The 19,495-nt window shown below is 35.9% G+C and overlaps 1 protein-coding gene across 1 annotated transcript in view; it reads left to right on the plus strand.

The window, feature by feature from the left end:
- The window catches only part of TTN (titin), a 276,026-nt gene that overhangs the window by 145,795 nt on the left and 110,736 nt on the right, over positions 1-19,495 (plus strand). Inside the window, exons 177-209 of the mRNA XM_043894260.1 lie at positions 62-145; positions 261-344; positions 460-543; positions 659-742; positions 1,853-1,936; positions 3,242-3,325; positions 3,437-3,520; positions 3,631-3,714; positions 4,020-4,103; positions 4,214-4,297; positions 4,381-4,464; positions 4,598-4,687; positions 4,817-4,900; positions 5,025-5,108; positions 5,246-5,323; positions 5,718-5,801; positions 6,263-6,433; positions 6,708-6,785; positions 6,992-7,069; positions 7,287-7,370; positions 8,361-8,444; positions 8,680-8,760; positions 9,245-9,322; positions 9,764-9,877; positions 11,349-11,417; positions 13,298-13,378; positions 14,272-14,346; positions 14,919-15,008; positions 15,446-15,508; positions 15,843-15,932; positions 17,657-17,707; positions 18,267-18,668; positions 18,840-19,118. Of these exons, the coding sequence (XP_043750195.1) occupies positions 62-145; positions 261-344; positions 460-543; positions 659-742; positions 1,853-1,936; positions 3,242-3,325; positions 3,437-3,520; positions 3,631-3,714; positions 4,020-4,103; positions 4,214-4,297; positions 4,381-4,464; positions 4,598-4,687; positions 4,817-4,900; positions 5,025-5,108; positions 5,246-5,323; positions 5,718-5,801; positions 6,263-6,433; positions 6,708-6,785; positions 6,992-7,069; positions 7,287-7,370; positions 8,361-8,444; positions 8,680-8,760; positions 9,245-9,322; positions 9,764-9,877; positions 11,349-11,417; positions 13,298-13,378; positions 14,272-14,346; positions 14,919-15,008; positions 15,446-15,508; positions 15,843-15,932; positions 17,657-17,707; positions 18,267-18,668; positions 18,840-19,118 (3,312 nt within the window). The remainder of the gene's footprint in view (positions 1-61; positions 146-260; positions 345-459; positions 544-658; positions 743-1,852; positions 1,937-3,241; positions 3,326-3,436; positions 3,521-3,630; positions 3,715-4,019; positions 4,104-4,213; positions 4,298-4,380; positions 4,465-4,597; positions 4,688-4,816; positions 4,901-5,024; positions 5,109-5,245; positions 5,324-5,717; positions 5,802-6,262; positions 6,434-6,707; positions 6,786-6,991; positions 7,070-7,286; positions 7,371-8,360; positions 8,445-8,679; positions 8,761-9,244; positions 9,323-9,763; positions 9,878-11,348; positions 11,418-13,297; positions 13,379-14,271; positions 14,347-14,918; positions 15,009-15,445; positions 15,509-15,842; positions 15,933-17,656; positions 17,708-18,266; positions 18,669-18,839; positions 19,119-19,495) is intronic.

A 19,495-nucleotide genomic window follows, 5' to 3' on the forward strand; every position in this document is an offset into this window, starting at 1 on the left:
GAATGATTTTAGTCCATTGCTATTCATTAACCTAACCATAAGACTACTAATATCTTTCAAGTGCCTGAAGTTCCCCAAGAAGTTGTCCCAGAAAAGAAAGTCCCCAAGCCACCACCCAAAAAACCGGAAGTCCCACCTGTCTCAGGTACATGTTGACCCAAACAACATTCTGAAGAAGAAATGTGTGTCTGGTTTTTGAGGATGATTTTAGTCCATTGCTATTCATTAACCTAACCATAAAACTACTAATATCTTTCAAGTGCCTGAAGTTCCCCAAGAAGTTGTTCCAGAAAAGAAAGTTCCCAAGGCACCACCCAAAAAACCGGAAGCCCCACCTGTCACAGGTACATGTTGGCTCTGATGTCATTCTTCAGAAGAAGTGTGTCTTCAGTTTTTGAGGATGATTTTAGTCCATTGCTATTCATTAACCTAACCATAAGACTACTAATATCTTTCAAGTGCCTGAAGTTCCCCAAGAAGTTGTCCCAGAAAAGAAAGTCCCCAAGCCACCACCCAAAAAACCGGAAGTCCCACCTGTCTCAGGTACATGTTGACCCAAACAACATTCTGAAGAAGAAATGTGTGTCTGGTTTTTGAGGATGATTTTAGTCCATTGCTATTCATTAACCTAACCATAAAACTACTAATATCTTTCAAGTGCCTGAAGTTCCCCAAGAAGTTGTTCCAGAAAAGAAAGTTCCCAAGGCACCACCCAAAAAACCGGAAGCCCCACCTGTCACAGGTACATGTTGGCTCTGATGTCATTCTTCAGAAGAAGTGTGTCTTCAGTTTTTGAGGATGATTTTAGTCCATTGCTATTCATTAATCTAACCATAAAACTACTAATATCTTTCAAGTGCCTGAAGTTCCCCAAGAAGTTGTCCCAGAAAAGAAAGTTCCCAAGGCGCCACCCCAAAAACCAGAAATTCCACCTGTCACAGGTACATGTTGACCCAGACAACATTCTGCAGAAGAAATGTCTGTTCAGTTTTTGAGAATGATTTTAGTCCATTGCTATTCATTAACCTAACCATAAGACTACTAATATCTTTCAAGTGCCTGAAGTTCCCCAAGAAGTTGTCCCAGAAAAGAAAGTCCCCAAGCCACCACCCAAAAAACCGGAAGTCCCACCTGTCTCAGGTACATGTTGACCCAAACAACATTCTGAAGAAGAAATGTGTGTCTGGTTTTTGAGGATGATTTTAGTCCATTTCTATTCATTAACCTAACCATAAAACTACTAATATCTTTCAAGTGCCTGAAGTTCCCCAAGAAGTTGTTCCAGAAAAGAAAGTTCCCAAGGCACCATCCAAAAAACCAGAAGTTCCACCTGTCACAGGTACATGTTGGCTCTGATGTCATTCTTCAGAAGAAGTGTGTCTTCAGTTTTTGAGGATGATTTTAGTCCATTGCTATTCATTAATCTAACCATAAAACTACTAATATCTTTCAAGTGCCTGAAGTTCCCCAAGAAGTTGTCCCAGAAATGAAAGTTCCCAAGGCGCCACCCCAAAAACCAGAAATTCCACCTGTCACAGGTACATGTTGACCCAGACAACATTCTGCAGAAGAAATGTCTGTTCAGTTTTTGAGAATGATTTTAGTCCATTGCTATTCATTAACCTAACCATAAGACTACTAATATCTTTCAAGTGCCTGAAGTTCCCCAAGAAGTTATCCCAGAAAAGAAAGTTCCCAAGCCACCATCCAAAAAACCGGAAGTCCCACCTGTCTCAGGTACATGTTGACCCAAACAACATTCTGAAGAAGAAATGTGTGTCTGGTTTTTGAGGATGATTTTAGTCCATTTCTATTCATTAACCTAACCATAAAACTACTAATATCTTTTAAGTGCCTGAAGTTCCCCAAGAAGTTGTTCCAGAAAAGAAAGTCCCCAGGGCACCACCCAAAACACCGGAAGCCCCACCTGTCACAGGTACATTTAGCTCTGACCTCATCCTTCAGAAGAAATGTGTCTTCAGTTTTTGAGGATGATTTTAGTCCATTGCTATTCATTAACCTAACCGTAAAACTACTAATATCTTTCAAGTGCCTGAAGTTCCCCAAGAAGTTGTTCCAGAAAAGAAAGTTCCCAAGGCACCACCCAAAAAACCAGAAGTTCCACCTGTCACAGGTACATGTTGGCTCTGACCTCATCCTTCAGAAGAAATGTGTCTTCAGTTTTTGAGGATGATTTTAGTCCATTGCTATTCATTAACCTAACCATAAAACTACTAATATCTTTCAAGTGCCTGAAGTTCCCCAAGAAGTTGTCCCAGAAAAGAAAGTCCCCAGGGCACAACCCAAAACACCAGAAGCCCCACCTGTCACAGGTACATGTTGGCTCTGACCTCATCCTTCAGAAGAAATGTGTCTTCAGTTTTTGAGGATGATTTTAGTCCATTGCTATTCATTAACCTAACCATAAAACTACTAATATCTTTCAAGTGCCTGAAGTTCCCCAAGAAGTTGTCCCAGAAAAGAAAGTCCCCAAAGCACCAGCCAAAGAACCGGAAGTCTCGCCTGCCACAGGTACATGTTGGCTCTGAGCTCATTCTGAAGAAGAAATGTGTCTTCAGTTCTTGAGAATAAGTCAAGTCCATTGTTCTTCATTAACCTAACCATAAAACTACTAATATCTTTCAAGTGCCTGAAATTACCCAAGAAGTTGTCCCAGAAAAGGAAGTTCTCAAGGCACCACCCAAAAAACTGGAAGTCCCACCTGTCTCAGGTACATGTTGACCCAGACAACATTCTGCAGAAGAAATGTCTCTTCAATTTTTAAGAATGATTTTAGTCCATTGCTCTTCACTAACCTAACCATAAAACTACTAATATCTTTCAAGTGCCTGAAGTTCCCCAAGAAGTTGTTCCAGAAAAGAAAGTTCCCAAGGCACCATCCAAAAAACCAGAAGTTCCACCTGTCACAGGTACATTTTGGCTCTGAGCTCATTCTGCAGAAGAAATGTCTCTTCAGTTCTTGAGAATGATTCAAGTCCATTGCTCTTCATTAACCTAACCATAAAACTACTAATATCTTTCAAGTGCCTGAAGTTCCCCAAGACATTGTTCCAGAAAAGAAAGTTCCCAAAGCACCACCCAAAAAACTGGAAATCCCACCAGTTTCAGGTATTTTTCACCCCAGTCCTTTTTCTATAGAAGAAATACCTCCTTAGCTCTTGGAAGTACCTTTTAATTCATTGATCTCTATAACCTAAGCATAAAACTACTATCTTTTAAGTGCCTGAAGTTCCTCAAGAAATTGTCCCTGAAAAGAAAGCACCAGTGGCACCTGCTAAAAAGCCAGAGGCCCCACCTATTACAGGTATCTGTCATTCACCTTAGATTTAAGAAGATAAAACTCTTCTGCTCTTGAAAATAGTTTGTTCTGGTGGTCACATAACAACTAAACGTAAATTTACTAATATCTTTTAAGTGCCTGAGGCTCCCAAGGAAGTCTTCCCTGAGAAGAAAGTACCTGTAACACCTCCTAAAAAGCCAGAAGTCCCACCTGCTAAAGGTATTTGTCACTGATCTTAGGCTTAAAAGACATAACTCCTCTGCTCTTGAAAATAATTTGTTCCAATGATCTCATAACTCATAAATGTTACCTTACTAATATCTTTTAAGTGCCTGAGGCTCCCAAAGAAGTTGTCCCTGAAAAGAAAGTACCTGTGATGCCTCCTAAAAAGCCGGAAGTCCCACCTGTTAAAGGTATTTGTCATGAAACTCAGGCTTTAAAGCACATATCTCTTCTGTTCTTGAAAATATTTGCTCCATTGGTCTCATACTACTAAATGTAATTTTACTAATATCTTTTAAGTGCCTGAGGTGCCAAAAGGAGTTGTCCCTAAAAAGAAAGTACCTGAGACACCTCCTAAAAAGCCAGAAGTCCCACCTGTTACATGGAGCTGTCACTTAACCTTAGATTTCAGAAAATAAAACTCTTCTGCTCTCAAAAACATTTTGCTCTAGTGCTCCCACAACTTCTAAATGTAATTTTACTAATATCTTTTAAGTGCCTGAGGCTCCCAAGGAAGTCGTTCCTGAGAAGAAAATACCTGTGACACCTCCTAAAAAGCCAGAAGTCCCACCTGCTAAAGGTATTTGTCACTGATCTTAGGCTTAAAAGACATAACTCCTCTGCTCTTGAAAATAATTTGTTCCAATGATCTCATAACTCATAAATGTTACCTTACTAATATCTTTTAAGTGCCTGAGGCTCCCAAAGAAGTTGTCCCTGAAAAGAAAGTGCCTGTGACGCCTCCTAAAAAGCCAGAAGTCCCACCAGCCAAAGGTAGCCGCCTCCATGTTGCTGTGTTTGACACTGTCTGTCTGTCTTCACTCAGTCTAATCATGAAAATACTAATCTCTTTAAAGTACCAGAGGTGCCAAAGGCAGCCGTGCCAGAAAAGAAGGTGCCTGAAGTTATTCCTCCCAAACCGGAAAGTCCTCCTCCTGCAGGTAATCATGAAACTCTCCAAACTAGTATTTTTAAAAAGAAAAACTCTCTTCTGAGTGCTGTAAAAATCATTTTACAAAATGTTTCATATGCTTAAGTCAGTTCTAGCATTCAAACAAGCTTGTATCTTTAAAGTGCATGAGGAGCCTGAGGAAATAGCCCCAGAGGAGCCTCCAGTTGAAGTCGTAGAAGAGCCAGAGCCTGCTCCTGCTCCTCCTCCAAAAGGTACTGGCCAGCCGCTGTGGGGCCTTAGCCAATCTCTGCCCTTCTTGTCCCCCAGATTTAGGCGTTAGGACTTTTCTCGTTTTTCACTCTTCTTCACCGATTCTAAAACATAAATCATAATATCTTTAGTGATCGTCCCACCTAAGAAACCTGTCCCAGAAAAGAAACCACCTGCTGCTGTTGCCAAGAAACCTGAACCACCACCAGTGAAAGGTATTTCCCACTGCCACTGCTTCCTACAGAAAAATGTCTGTCTCTAAAATGCTATGTTCCACTGCTCAGCTTAATGATTTCCGTGTCATTGAAATGATGAGCTAAATACTAATATCTTTTTAAGTGCCTGAGGTGCCCAAGGAAGTTGTTCCTGAAAAGAAAGTGCCTCCAGTGGTTCCCAAAAAACCGGAAGTCCCGCCTGCTAAAGGTACTTGTAACTGTCTACTGTCTAAGAGAGGTGGCTACAACCTCTAGCTCTTGAAAAGCATTTTGTTCTGTGTAAATGTGATGAATGTTTGTATACAAGTGATTCTTCATAATGTTAAAATACTAATATCTTTAAAGTGCCTGAAGTTCCAAAAGAAGTCGTTCCAGAAAAGAAAGTAGCTGTTCCCAAAAAGCCGGAAGTCCCACCAGCTAAAGGTACATGTCACTAACCAGTAGATAAGCACTCACTCTTGGGTTTCGAAAGTCACTTCCAATAGGAAAGCCTTTTGTTTGTCAAACATCTTATATTAACTACAAACCTACTATACTGGATGTTTAGGGTTTTAAATGTTTTTAAATAGCATCATTGATTGAAGAAAAAAAAAAAGACTGGTACGTCTGTTCTAAGTATTGGAAGAGTTTTCTAACATGGTTTTGTTAATCTTAATAGGCTTTGTTTTCTTCCTACTATGTGGATCCAAGAACAGATAACTGACCTCATTGTGAATTTTGTTCTTGGATCTGTCCCTGGGTTATTTGAACTAGATATGGTATAAATTTCATGTACTTCTCAACTACCCAGAAGTAAAACTAACTCCTATCTTTTAAGTGCCAGAGGTACCAAAGAAACCTGTCTTGGAGGAGAAACCAGCCATCCCTGTTCCTGAGAAAGTAGTCTCTCCTCCTCCAGAAGGTACATGTAATGCTGTTTGTGAGCTTAACCACTTTTGACTGTTTTTAACGTAAGCCTGTTCCTCTTCTAATTGAGTATCTCTTGGTCATTTTCTGTCCTTTAATTATTTGTCTTACTTCGCTATTCTTAATAGGCTCCAATCTTAAATCTATTTGGGGTCCATAGTCAGCAACTACACTGGCCATCATAAACTGTGTTACACAAAGCTTCTCTAATGTACACACAAAGTAGGACAGGTGAACTAATGACTATAAATGACATTAAACACTAAAGGGGTTTTTCAAGCATTCAAAGCAGTAGAAACAGAAATCAGTCAAACAAGATGGATTTCATCTTAATACAAGTGATAATATTAATCGAAACAAGGGGAGAAATCAAGATGACTATCTATTGTGTTTCACATTTGTGCATTTTAGAATATTGTTCCACACATTCAATTAAAATTAACTATATCTTTAAAGTTTATGAAGAACCTGTGGAAATTGTTCCTGAAGAGGAAGAGCCAGTTCCTGTTGTAGAAGAGGAAGAGCCAGTTTCTGTTGTAGAAGAGGAAGAGCCAGTTCCTGTTGTAGAAGAGGAAGAGCCAGTTCCTGTTGTAGAAGAGGTGGAACCGGAAGCCCCACCACCAGCAGGTACAAGACAAGATTCACTGAATGGAAGAATATACTATTTGATTTTTTATGTCTATTATTTATCTTGCTTAAGGCAAACATCTCAGTCTTCTATTTCCTTCTTTAACATTTGACCTTATTAGCAAGAACAAAAGTCAGTTGCACACATAAAGCTTTTGTCCTACAGACACAATGCAACATAGCAAAGAAATAAGTGTGATCTTTTTCATTCATTCATAGCATTAATCTTTTCATTGTAATCATTTGACTCTAAAAGAAATCCTTATCTTTCAAGTGCCTGAAGAGCCCAAGAAGATTGTCCCAGAGAAGAAAGTTCCTGTCATCAAAAAACCAGAACCTCCACCTCCTAAAGGTACTTACAGTAAAATAAATATTTACTTCTTTTTTGTGTGTTGTCAGAAATTTGGCTCCCTTTCCTTGTTTTATATTGTGCTATATTATGTACTGTATTGTGAACTGTCATCTGTATGTTACAGTTCTGAGCAGACTTGCCAAATTAATCTGTACATATTGCATCTTGCAATTTTATATTATTAAATGTTACTAATATCTTTAAAGTACCTGCGATGGCAAAGAAAGTTGTCCCAGTGAAGAAAGTCCCAACTGTTAAGAAGCCAGAAACACCAGAAATTAAAGGTATTCACATCATCATTGATACAATAATTTTTTTTTTAAGTATTCTGATATCTTCAAGTGGAATCCAATAAGTTGTCTTCAGTGTTAGGGACAAAAATGTCCTTATTTTGCTTTCTTTAATTTTAATGCTGCTCTGTTAATTATAGGTTATTTATTATTAACACTTTTTCCAATGTCTTTAAATATTCTTTCTAAAATAAAACTAATATCTTCAAAGTGTCTGAGCTGCCCAAGAGACTTGTTCCAGTAAAGAAGGAACCTGTGCCTGTTACCAAAAAACCAGAAATCCAGCGAGTAAAAGGTATCTACCATGAAGAAAGAAATAATGTATTTCTCTGAATGCTGTCTAAGCATCTTAATAGTAGTTCTTATAACAAAAATATGAAGTATAAGTTTATGCAAGAACAGATTTTACAGAAAAAAAGAGGGAAATAATGAAGGCAAAGAGAAAATAAGACAGACAAACAGGAGAAACCTTGCTTATCCTGAAAGATAAGGCTAGATGTAATGATGCCAGTCACATTTTGGAGTTCTTTGAATGCTAATATAAGGCATGTACTTTAGTCTGTGGGCGATAGGAAGCTTCAGTGGTATATAAATTAACAGGAGTTGAGCTTCAGATAACTGGCAGCAGGTCAAATTCTTAGAAGAGGATAATATTAGGAAAGAAGCATTACAGTTTTTAAGGTCTTCAAAAATTGAGTAAGATCAGTGGTGACAGAAATGGAAAGGATTGGATTTAAGAGAAGTGGAGATTGAGTGGGTGTCTATTCTCAAAGTAATGAGGGAACTAGATGAGCCCAAAATGATTGTAAGAGTTGAAGCTAGGCCATGAGAATGGTTCACTGAATCCCCAAACTAATATTAGAAAGAAGGCAGTGACTATATCTTTTACATTTCAAGTATGGAATTTGGGAATATGCATCTGGAACTTAGGAAAGAGATCGGGGCCAGAGATGTAGATCCACAAGTCATTACCATGGAAATAAGAGTTGAGAGTGCCGAGTGATTGCTTAAAAAATGTAGATTCAATTTTTAAAATCATCAAAGTTAGACCAGTGGAAAACATCTATATTTAAAGGTACACAGAGGATGAGAAATAAATGAAGAAGGCTGCAAGGACTCATTTATTAAATTAGGATGTCCAAAAGGGTGCCTTGCCTGTAAAGCCATTTCCCCCACAGAGTCTTACAAAATGAAGTACCGTACCCACATATTCTTTGCCTGCTCTTTGCAGTATCTTGTACATCTTCTAAATTCTTAATAGTAAACAAAATCAATATCTTTAAAGTGCCTGAAGTTCCCAAGGAAATCATCACAGAAGAGACAGTGTCAGTTCCTATCCCTGAAGAACCAGAAGCTCCACCTGTCCAAGGTACATGGCTGTGCACTAAATCTTGGAAAGATGATAGTCGTCTCATCATCTTGCTTTGGTTATAGATGGATCTTTTGTGTTTATCTGTTGTCTGTCTTACGTAGTAAGGTAATTGGTATTTTGAAATCTTCTGAAGAATATGTTATAGTGTGTAACTAAGTTGATATGTTGAAACTCAGCAGTTGCAGTATTCTACTCTGAATTCAGTCTAAAATAAAATACTATGTTTTTTAAGTTGAAGAGTCGTCTGAAGAAATAATATATGAAGAAAGAGCATCCATAACCATTGGTAGAAAAGTGACTCCCCCTGTTGAAGGTATATATAAATGTATAAATATAAAACTTTTAATTTCTTAAAAACTCCTATTAGAAATACAAAAGTATTTATAGGCTAACATTCCTTCTTGAAATTATATGTAAAAGCATTCTAGCACGTTTGACTTCTTTGTTTTTCAAATCATTATACTTCTTTTTAAGTATAATCTTTTGATTATTCTTGATTGTAATTATAAATTCCAAAAGATACAGTTTACTGAGGCAAAACTGGAATCGTTGCATTAGATCTTCAAATGATAACCCAACATCAGATTTTAAAAATCATTTCATTTGCCATCAACATACATCAAATAGTAGAAAGCTTGAATATAAGAAAATAGAAATATTAACCTCTTTTTCTATGTAAGTGAATATATATATATTTTTGTTTTTGTGACTGTCATCTTTGCATCTGTGAAATTTGTATGAGTCTTGTGAAGAACTTTACATTACAACCTCTTATCCTTTGTCAACATTCTTTAAAGAACGTGAAATTGAAAAGTATGTTAAGCCTGAAGAACCTGAAGAACCTGAACCACAGCCAGAAGAAACACCAGTACAAGGTATTCAGCTAATTGGACTTAAATCTTCATCACCATATTCTTCCTCTTGATATATATGGTTTACGTTCGATATGTACAGTATGTCCTTCTTCACCTGTATGTGAGGTATTCTGTTTTAAATGTGCATCTCAGTCACCTGTATTCATGTCATGTGTACTATTTATTTCACGTCAGTGTGGCTTTTCTGGATGCTTCCTTTGTCATTTTCATTAGTGCTTGTGCCGTACTTGTTATCTATGTACAGTGTTCATATTCTTATGTTTTATGTTGAACTTTTTTATGTTTTATGTTGCATACCAATATTATGTATCCAAAAAAAGCAAACTTCTTACTTAAATATACTTCTTACATAAATATCCTTATGTTTCTCCTGAATATACTGTAAGCCCACACACCAATCGTTGTATTCATATACTAATACTCCTGAAATCCTCTTTTAAGAACCTGAACCTGAAAAGAAGGTTATTGAGAAGCCAAAACTCAAACCAAGGCCCCCAGCTCCGCCTCCTGCTCCACCTAAAGAAGATGTAAAGGAGAAAATATTCCAGCTTAAAGGTATAAAATGATACTTCCAAAACTTTATTAACCTGCTCCAAACTTCCATCCAAACATCTGAAGTGGTGCTTGCAAGAAATGTATTTTTAAAATGTGTACTTTTGGACGTGATCATGCTGGGGAATTCCATAGAGACGTGTTTTATGCTGCCCTGGGTGCCTGGTCAGGCCATGCTTGCTGCCCGAAATGTCAGAAAGTATGCCATAGTTAGCTTCATCCTGACCGTCTGGATGCAGGGGCTGTCCCGACTAACTTTCTCGGTGCAGAGTGGGGTGAAAGGGTTTTCTGATCTCAAAGTGTGGTTGCTGTGCATATCTTTGGGATCTTGTGCATGTGAAATGTAGAAGAAAACTTAGCTGGATGTTTTTAATATTGCAGTAATGAACTTATACAAAGACCAAAACTTTGTCCTTAAACAATGACATATGCTTTAAAATATACTATAGGCATTATATTTATGGGCTCCAATAGCTGATGTATTCATATACCATGAAAGGAAGGTATATGAACAACTTATCACTGCTTCCCCACTTTTTTTTTTTAAACAACTTGATAAAAACCCAACTGTGTTCTGTGGTTGTTCCCCTTGTTAAACTTCCTTTCATTCTCTTTGCATTTAGATTTTTCTTTGAATTCAGTATTCTTGGGCTTCCCTTGTGGCTTAGCTGGTAAAGAATCTGTCTGCAATGCGGGAGACCTGGGTTCGATCCCTGGGTTGGGAAGATCCCCTGGAGAAGGGAAAGGCTACCCTCTCCAGTATTCTGGACTAGAGAATGCCATGGACTATAGTCCATGGGGTTGCAAAGTGTTGGACATGACTGAATGACTTTCACTTTCACTTTGAATTGATGCAATATTATTTAATTCTTAAAATAACATCTTTAAAAGCTGAAAAACTAGCAACATTATATTATTCTTTTTATTTTAACAAAATGTTGTCTTATTTGTGGTGTCATGAGATTTCCCAATCTAAAATAATCTAGATATAATCTTAGGTGAGCACTTTTCCCTTACCTACACATGTACACAAAATCAGTTTTCCATAGGAAGACTTGTTTCTTGCCTCTCTACAACCCTCCTGGCCTGTAGGGAAAGTCTTTGGCATTTTAAATCAGACATAGAAAAAGCAAGCACTTCTTAAAAGGTTACCCATCTGTTGATTGACATTTTATGAAGACACACACTTAAATATGTTTCCCTTCTTGTAAAATCTATATGCAAAGGAAGATTTCTTACCCCTGCAAAGAGCAAAACTTATCTTTCTTCTCAGCCAGACTTTAACTTACTACTCAACTTTGGAGTAAAACTTGAATCTGTTTTCATGGTTTGAACGCTTCTTGTATGTTCTTCAGTGGCTGTTCTTGGCTGTTATTAATGCTTTTGGGTATAGACAATAAAGCAGGTATTTAATAATTTGCTTCAGATCAGTCTAAATAAACAAATAATAAAAGTAAGATCATCTTGTTTAAAGCTGTTTCAAGGAGGAAAGTTCCTGAGAAACCTGTGGTTCCAGAAAAAGTGGAGCTTACACCTCTGAAAGGTATTTCAACAGTCTAGAAAATGCTCATATTCAGTATCCCTTTACCTATCTCCTTGCTCTTCCTGGTTTCTACAATGTTCTTCTTTTTCTTCTTCTTCTTTCCTTTTTTTAAAGAAAAATAATAATCAGAGTAGCCTCACTGTTTTCTTGCGTTTTTGTAGCTTTTATAGTCCTGAGTCATGAGTGTTGCTTTCATTGTCTCTCATCAATTTCATGCATCCATGGATAAATGTTGTTTTCTTTGTCTCATCTACATATGTCTTTTTGCACTTTCCTAAACTGAAAAATAGCACATTTTACTGGTTAGCTGACATTAATATCAGGACACATCTTAGATTAAAATGCTGAGAGCTAGCAATAGAAAGCTTTGTGATTTCACTTGAACAGCAATATTTTAGCCAGTGTTATAAGCACCAAAAAATAAGTCCTGTTTTCCTTCTATACTATTAATATGATTCATAGGGATTTCCTTGTGGCTTTCCTATCACTCTCTTCTCAGGGACTCCAAAACATTCTTTTGTGTGTACAGATCTCATGTTGTAGGGAAGTTTCATTAACACTGCAGGTCATTTTTTCAAAATGTTATTTCTCTTTAAACAGTATTTTTCCCTATCTAAGCTTGGACTGAAAAGAAAAATAAATGAATCATAAAGGTTTATAAAACATCTACTGAAAATAAAATTGTTAATTTTTCCAGTGAGCATAGTAGGGAACAGTGTTCCATTTAAGTAATTAACACATCCAGACTCATAAGTTGAATCTATTCCTGATTCACTCTGGGATTTTGGAAAAATCACCCATCTGAATATATATTTCCTCAGTTATAAAACAGAGATTACAAATTAGTGTTGCTGTGGATGTTAGCTGTGGATGCAGAGGATGTAATAATCCTCTACAAAGCCACTCAAACATTAAATGACATGTAATGACATATTAATATATAATGACTTTAAAAATAACTACAGTGGTGTGTTCTACACCTGAGTCTCATATGTAAGATCTTAAAAATGAAGTAATAATATGGAAAAACAGATGCAAAGATACATTTTCACTATATTCATTAGATAAGTAAAGGATATTACTGATGGAAATTAAATGCATAGGCGTCTCTCCAGCTTGATCAATGAAAATGGTTTACATTACAAATATTGGTAACTCTAAAATAATTATCATGGATAAAAGCATTTAATATTTGTGAAATTTTACATAAAATACTTGACAGAAAAAATATTTTAAATGAAATATTTACATATTTGCTCTGTATGTTTAAAATTTCAACTAAGAGTTAAGCACGTTTATCTTCGTCACATAAAACAAAAGTTATTTAATAAATTACAAATGTCTTATTTAAAACACCAAATGTGAAGTTTTATAGAAATATCTAAAAATTCAGATTGTTTAAGTGTTTCTCCTTTCCCCAAATCAAGTTCATAATCCATATTATTTGGCTTTCTTCTCTCATTAGTGGAGAAGATTTGAATAATGTCACTCATGCCTGCTATAATTAATGGTCAGGGGGATATCAATGTAGATTTGGACAATCTACAATTGCATATTGGGGCAAAGATGATGTCCAGAACCTTGTATTGAATGAAAAATGCATAAAGTCAATATAGAATAACATCTCCTACACCCTTTTAAGGTGAATGAATATATTTGCCTGAAGTTAATGCAATTGAATTTCATCCCAAGGTGATATAGATCTATGCAGAGCAAAACAACTTGAAGTGTGTTCTTGCTTTTAAATTCTGTGATATTTATATGCAACAAGAATTATTACTTATGCATCGTGGTTAACTAGTTTTGAAAGAGACAGTTTCTTGTTGAAATTTACTTTTTATATGAATTCACTTCAAAATTTAAAATCATATTCTTTTAAGTGGCTGGAGGTGAAAAGAAAGTTCGCAAATTACTTCCTGAACCTAAACCTCAACCAAAGGAAGAAGTTGTTCTCAAAAGCGGTATAGTATTTTTCAAACCTTGTATCAGCTTCAAATAACAAAAAAGAACTTGAAAGCTTACAAAATATTTCTGTTCCTTGGTTTTCTCTTAATTAGATTCCTAATTTATCAAAATTAATTTCTAGTTGCATTGAAAATTAAATATGATCACTTCCATATCTTTTTAAAAAGACAGAAATTTTGTGAGCATTCAGAGTATCTTGAAATTTACATTAAAAGACATGACTAAATTGATAATATTCTAAACTAATAACAATGACTATAACTGCCATTTTCATAATCAAATTATGTAGTAAAATACACTAAGCCTATTAAATACTCTAAATTACACCAAATGATTTAAGCCTAAACTCAAAATTCAGTTTTAAAGTGTGACACAGGATTACCACAACTAATAGATAACATTTTCTAAAACCTGAACATTTCTTTCTACTAATGTTAAAGAATTAGAAACAAGATATTTGAATGAAGAATCAAATTCTGACATTTCCTCCATATAGAACTACTTATTTCTTGGCTACATTTCTTTGGCCATCTCTCTTTCTGTTAACATTGTACTTATTTAAATTTCTTCTTTTCTCATTAAATTATAACATTGAATTATTAGAATTTTTTGCTCTTCAGATTATTCATTTTGTGTTTGGATATTTCTGCCATGGATTTGTCTCTGAACAGACTATCTATATAAAGTGACTCTGAGTGCTATTTTAATTACCTTAACAACACTTGATCTTTTTTTTTACGGCATTTTTAGGGTAAAAGCCAGTTTCCTGGTGCACTTGATTGCATGCTTTTCACTCTGCTTGCTTTGTACATTATTTGCATTCATTAAGCTTATTCAACATCTTCACTCGTTTGTCTTGGTTTACATATAAACCTTTTTGTCTTTTAAGTTCTAAGAAAGAGACCTGAAGAAGAAGAACCTAAAGTAGAACCTAAAAAAGTAGAAAAAATTAAAAAACCTGCAGGTAGGAATCCCAGTAAAAATTTGTGAAAATATCTTTTAACAAAATTGAGATTTAACAAAAGGTTTATCTTGTAAACATAAATGGAGTTAAATATAAATGTAGCTTCATATTTCATCTGTCTATGTTTTCCATTGTCTTTCTGCTTAAACATTTTTATAGTATTAATAGTTCTCAAATCCATTCATGCATTTCCATGCACTTCATCATCATTATTATTATTATTTGTGAAGTAATCAAGTTGGCTGCAAAATAACTTCATGGGAAGGTGTCAGAAATGTTTCATAAAATTTGGGGCTTTTAGTGGGCTGATTTTTATCTATTCTCAAAGAGTGTATTTGCTATAGCTCACTAATGGGGTTGGGAGGCAAGTAGGTGAAATAAGAGAAAGAAAAATAAATTGAAGCAGAGTCAAGAAGAGAAAACAGAAATTAACTGATAGAATATAAGGGTTCTCTTTCTAAAGTCCACAACAGAGCTTTAGAAATTAGTTTGGCCTAATTATTTCAGATTAGCTGATTTCTAAGGATTCACATCCTAAAATAACACTAGAAAATCATCCTATTATCTTAAAGTGCCAGAACCACCTCCAAAAGCTGTGGAAGAGGTTGAAGCACCTCCAGCAGTTACCAAAAAGGAAAGGAAAATTCCAGAACCAACAAAAGGTACAGACTTCCAATTGTCTCTAAACATACAAATATGAATCAATTAAAATATCATTACACTGGCATTAAGATTTGAACACATGACTTCTCCTCATCTCCTTCAGCTTAATTTTCTTTACAATTCACTCTCACATGCAGTTGCCTCATGCCCACCCATTTGTTTAGTAAATTACCAAGTTTTAAAAACTAAGAAAATTGTATTTATGGGCAGTGAGATGAATAATAACATTAGAATCAGTAAAACTGACTTGCTGTATTTTCTAAGTACTTTGTTTAAGTGAAAGAATAAACTTGGATCAACTATTTGACTTGGTAACTGTTTGTATATAAATTCTAGTATATTCCAAGATACATGAAACCTGTCCAATTTTGGTTTGACTTTGTGAAAAACTTCAAAAACACTGTGATAACCTGCTTATTACTGTGAATTGTTTTAGTGCCTGAAATTAAGCCAGCAATACCTCTCCCTCCCCCTGAACCAAAGCCAAAGCCTGAACCAGGTAAGCAAGCTTATCCTCAATATCAACAGCATATACCTTCATGTTTCACACAAACAATGTATAGTTAATAAGAAAAAAGGAGTAAAAGTGTGCATGCATCAAATGATTTCTAATGTCCCAATGTCTTAGATTATACTGTTGTATTTTATTTAATATAATTTCACATATTTTCAAATATATTATTATATTGTATATAGATTTTATTATAGTTAGAATATATTGTTCTTTGAAAAAACAATTTATTAGATTTTAAAATTCATCAGGGAAGGCAAATAGGCCAATGGGTTTCAGGAAGTGACAAAGGATACATTAATGCACTGAACATCTTTTGCAGAAGTGAAAATCATCAAACCACCTCCCGTGGAGCCCCCACCAGCTCCCATCGCGGCCCCAGTGACGGTACCAGTGGTTGGAAAGAAAGCAGGTAATTATTCTGTTGTTTTCTTTTTGCTTGTTTGTCTTGGTGGCTTAATGAAAACTTCATTAAAAATTAAGCTTTCTTTTTGTTGAAACACAGTGTCATTTCAATTGTGGGAGATTATAAATTCATGATTAAATTTTCTTTATCTGCTACCCTGTACCAACCTACTTCCTCATCCATGGGTGTATATTGTGTTTTGATTGAAATGTGTATTTCTGCAAAGCATCATTTATTTATATGCTTTTGAGATTAACTAATGAATATGTTCAAATATAGACACTCTCTAAGGACTTACATTATAGGAATCCCATGGAGATTCAAATTTCCCATGTGCCCTGTAAAAATCTTTTCTCACTTTTTAAAAAGACTGCATTTTGGGATAAAGAAAAAGTTCTGGAAATGGATAGTGTTCATGGTTGCATAATATTGTGAAGTATTTAATGCAACTGAATTTTACACCTAAAAATGGTTAAACTGGTCAGTTTTATGTTAGGTATATTTTACCACAATGAAAAGAAAAAAAAAAAGGACTGCATATTTCTGCCTTTAAATCTATATAAGAATTTAGATCAATAATAATTTTCTTAAATGTACTAACTCAGTGTTATAGTTATCTTAGGTACAAACTTTAAATGCATATTAATTGAACTATTAATCACTTAGGTGATAATCTCAAAACCAAAATGATGTGACATGTATAGATCATTGATAAACACGTGTCCTAACTATTTGATCTTTGGCTACTTCCTTCATTTCTTTAAATTTTAATTTCCTAATCTATAAAATCAGAATATTTAATAACTCTGCCTATTAAAACTATTATGAGGATTGATTATATGCAAAACTTTTAGCACAGTGCTTGGTACATAGCAAGAAATATTTGGATTTTTATTATGTTTAATAACAGACAGTATACTGTGTTCTTTCATCTATGGTTTAATTTTAATATTATATAACATATGTTGTCACTGATATGGTTTGGGCATTATTCTTTTAAACTTTTATGATTTTTATGTGATACTTTTATTAGTTCAGAAGAAGACAAGAACTACCATTGAGATAATTAAGCATATGTAAAAGTACAGCTTTTCTCATATCTCCAGAGTCTGACACTAAAGCACTGGTTCTACAATTTATACTGCCCCATATTAATTGAATTAAACTCTTAAGTGTGGGAACTGTCTTGGTTTTGCCTTAATTCATTATCTAATTAAGGGAAGTCTTCAAAGAATTTGTACATTTGTAGTACACAGACCCTTTCTTTTTCTGTAGTCTTCCCTGGATTTATTTGCCCAGCTTAATAAAGAAAGGCTTTTGGTAACTTCTGGCTTATTTCCCTTTTGCCTACATTGACTCCTTGTTGACAAAAAAAGGTATTTCCTTGATTCACAAAACCAGCACACACATTAACATACAAAATATTTTACACAGCTAGGTAAAACTCTTCTGCAAAAGGTAAGAGTAAGCCTTCCAGAAATGGGAGAATTACTTGCTGAAGGGAATTTTTTAATCCTAGAAACATTGGCAATTTAGCTTGGTCACAACATTCAGAATATGCCTTGCTGGAAATATCCAGATATTCTCAGTAAAAGTCACATAAATAAATCCAATTTTTCTTCATGCATTCATATTTAGAATAAAGAGCATGATTCAGCCCACATGGTTCACTACCAAGCATGAAATAAGTCTGAAAATTGTTTAAATGCTGGGTTTTATTTTTATTTCAGAAGCCAAAGCACCGAAAGAGGAGGCTGCCAAGCCAAAAGGTCCCATCAAAGGTAAGATTCATTTCCCCGTACCTGAGTTGTAAAACCTTTCACTCTTTGGAAACTTTACATTCAAGGGCAGTTTTCTGTTCAAGGGGGAAGACTTCAAAATTTATATCCATCTTTATGATTTCTAATTGATTCTGCAAAAACTAGTATGTCTTTTGATATCACAATGAATACACCTCTAATATTACTCAAGTGGATAATACATATGTAACATATACACTCTAGGATAATGAACCCTACAAGTTCCAAGTTTCATTCTTCATATACATGATATTTATATATGGTAGATAAAATAATGAGACATTAATCTGGACATTATACGTTTGGCGTTCAAACTTAAGAAAATGAAGAGTGTTTAGTATCCATGGATGCCTTTTGCCACCTCATTTTCTTTCGAAAGTAAGCAGGATAAATTCAATTGACTCTCAGTTTCCTCATCTTTAATTTTCCCTTCTTGTCTCATGGTCACTCTATCACTGGTTTTACCCAGCAGACAGCCAGGTATGCACTTTCTGACCCTTATGGAAATGCCAATTCAACTTTTAATTTTATTTTGAATTAGGTGTAGCCAAAAAGACTCCTTCACCAATAGAAGCTGAAAGGAAAAAGTTAAGACCGGGAAGTGGTGGAGAGAAGCCGCCTGACGAAGCCCCGTTCACCTACCAGCTGAAGGCTGTGCCATTGAAGTTTGTGAAAGAAATCACAGACATTGTCTTGACTGAAGCAGAGTCAGTTGGCTCTTCTGCTATCTTTGAGTGCTTAGTCTCCCCGTCCACCGCGGTTACAAGCTGGATGAAGGATGGTAGCAATATCCGTGAGAGCCCGAAGCACAGATTCATCGCTGATGGGAAAGACAGAAAGCTGCATATCATTGATGTTCAACTTTCCGATGCTGGTGAATACACCTGTGTTCTACGTCTGGGAAATAAGGAGAAGACCTCCACGGCTAAACTGATTGTTGAAGGTAATTTCCAGTCTTCTGAATATGGCCCACATGGAACATGTTAACACAGTAAACCTCCGTAGCAATTTTTATTGTCCTTTAAACAGAACTTATTCCCAAGTTTTATCTCATTGAAAATATTGTATGTATTGAAAAGTCTCTGCCAATTTTTAATATCGCAATTCTCCATAGAACTTCCTGTGCGTTTTGTAAAGACGCTTGAAGAAGAAGTCACAGTGGTCAAAGGACAGCCACTGTACTTAAGCTGTGAGTTAAACAAAGAACGTGACGTGGTCTGGAGGAAGGATGGCAAGATTGTCGTGGAGAAACCCGGCAAAATTGTGCCCGGTGTCATTGGCTTGTTGCGGGCTCTGACCATCAATGATGCAGATGACTCCGATGCTGGGACATACACAGTGACTGTGGAAAATGCCAACAACCTGGAGTGCTCATCCTGCGTGAAAGTAGTAGGTCAGTACATCGCTGGGAAATTAGTTCTACTTACTATTAAGAAAAGAGGGATCTCCAATTTCCAGTATCAGAATATCAGCAGTCTTACACCTTACCTAACAGCTGCTACTGCTAAGTCACTTCAGTCGTGTCCGACTCTGTGCAACCCCATAGATGGCAGCCCACCAGGCTCCCCCGTCCCTGGGATTTTCCAGGCAAGAATACTGGAGTGGGTTGCCATTTCCTTCTCCAATGCATGAAAGTGAAAAATGAAAGTGAAGTCGCTCAGTCATGTCTGATTCTTAGCGACCGTATGGACTGCAGCCCACCAGGCTCCTCCGTCCATGGGAGTTTCCAGGCAAGAGTACTGGAGTGGGGTGCCATTGCCTTCTCCATTA

This window comes from Cervus elaphus, chromosome 33, assembly GCF_910594005.1.
Source record: "Cervus elaphus chromosome 33, mCerEla1.1, whole genome shotgun sequence".
NCBI lineage: Eukaryota > Metazoa > Chordata > Mammalia > Artiodactyla > Cervidae > Cervus > Cervus elaphus.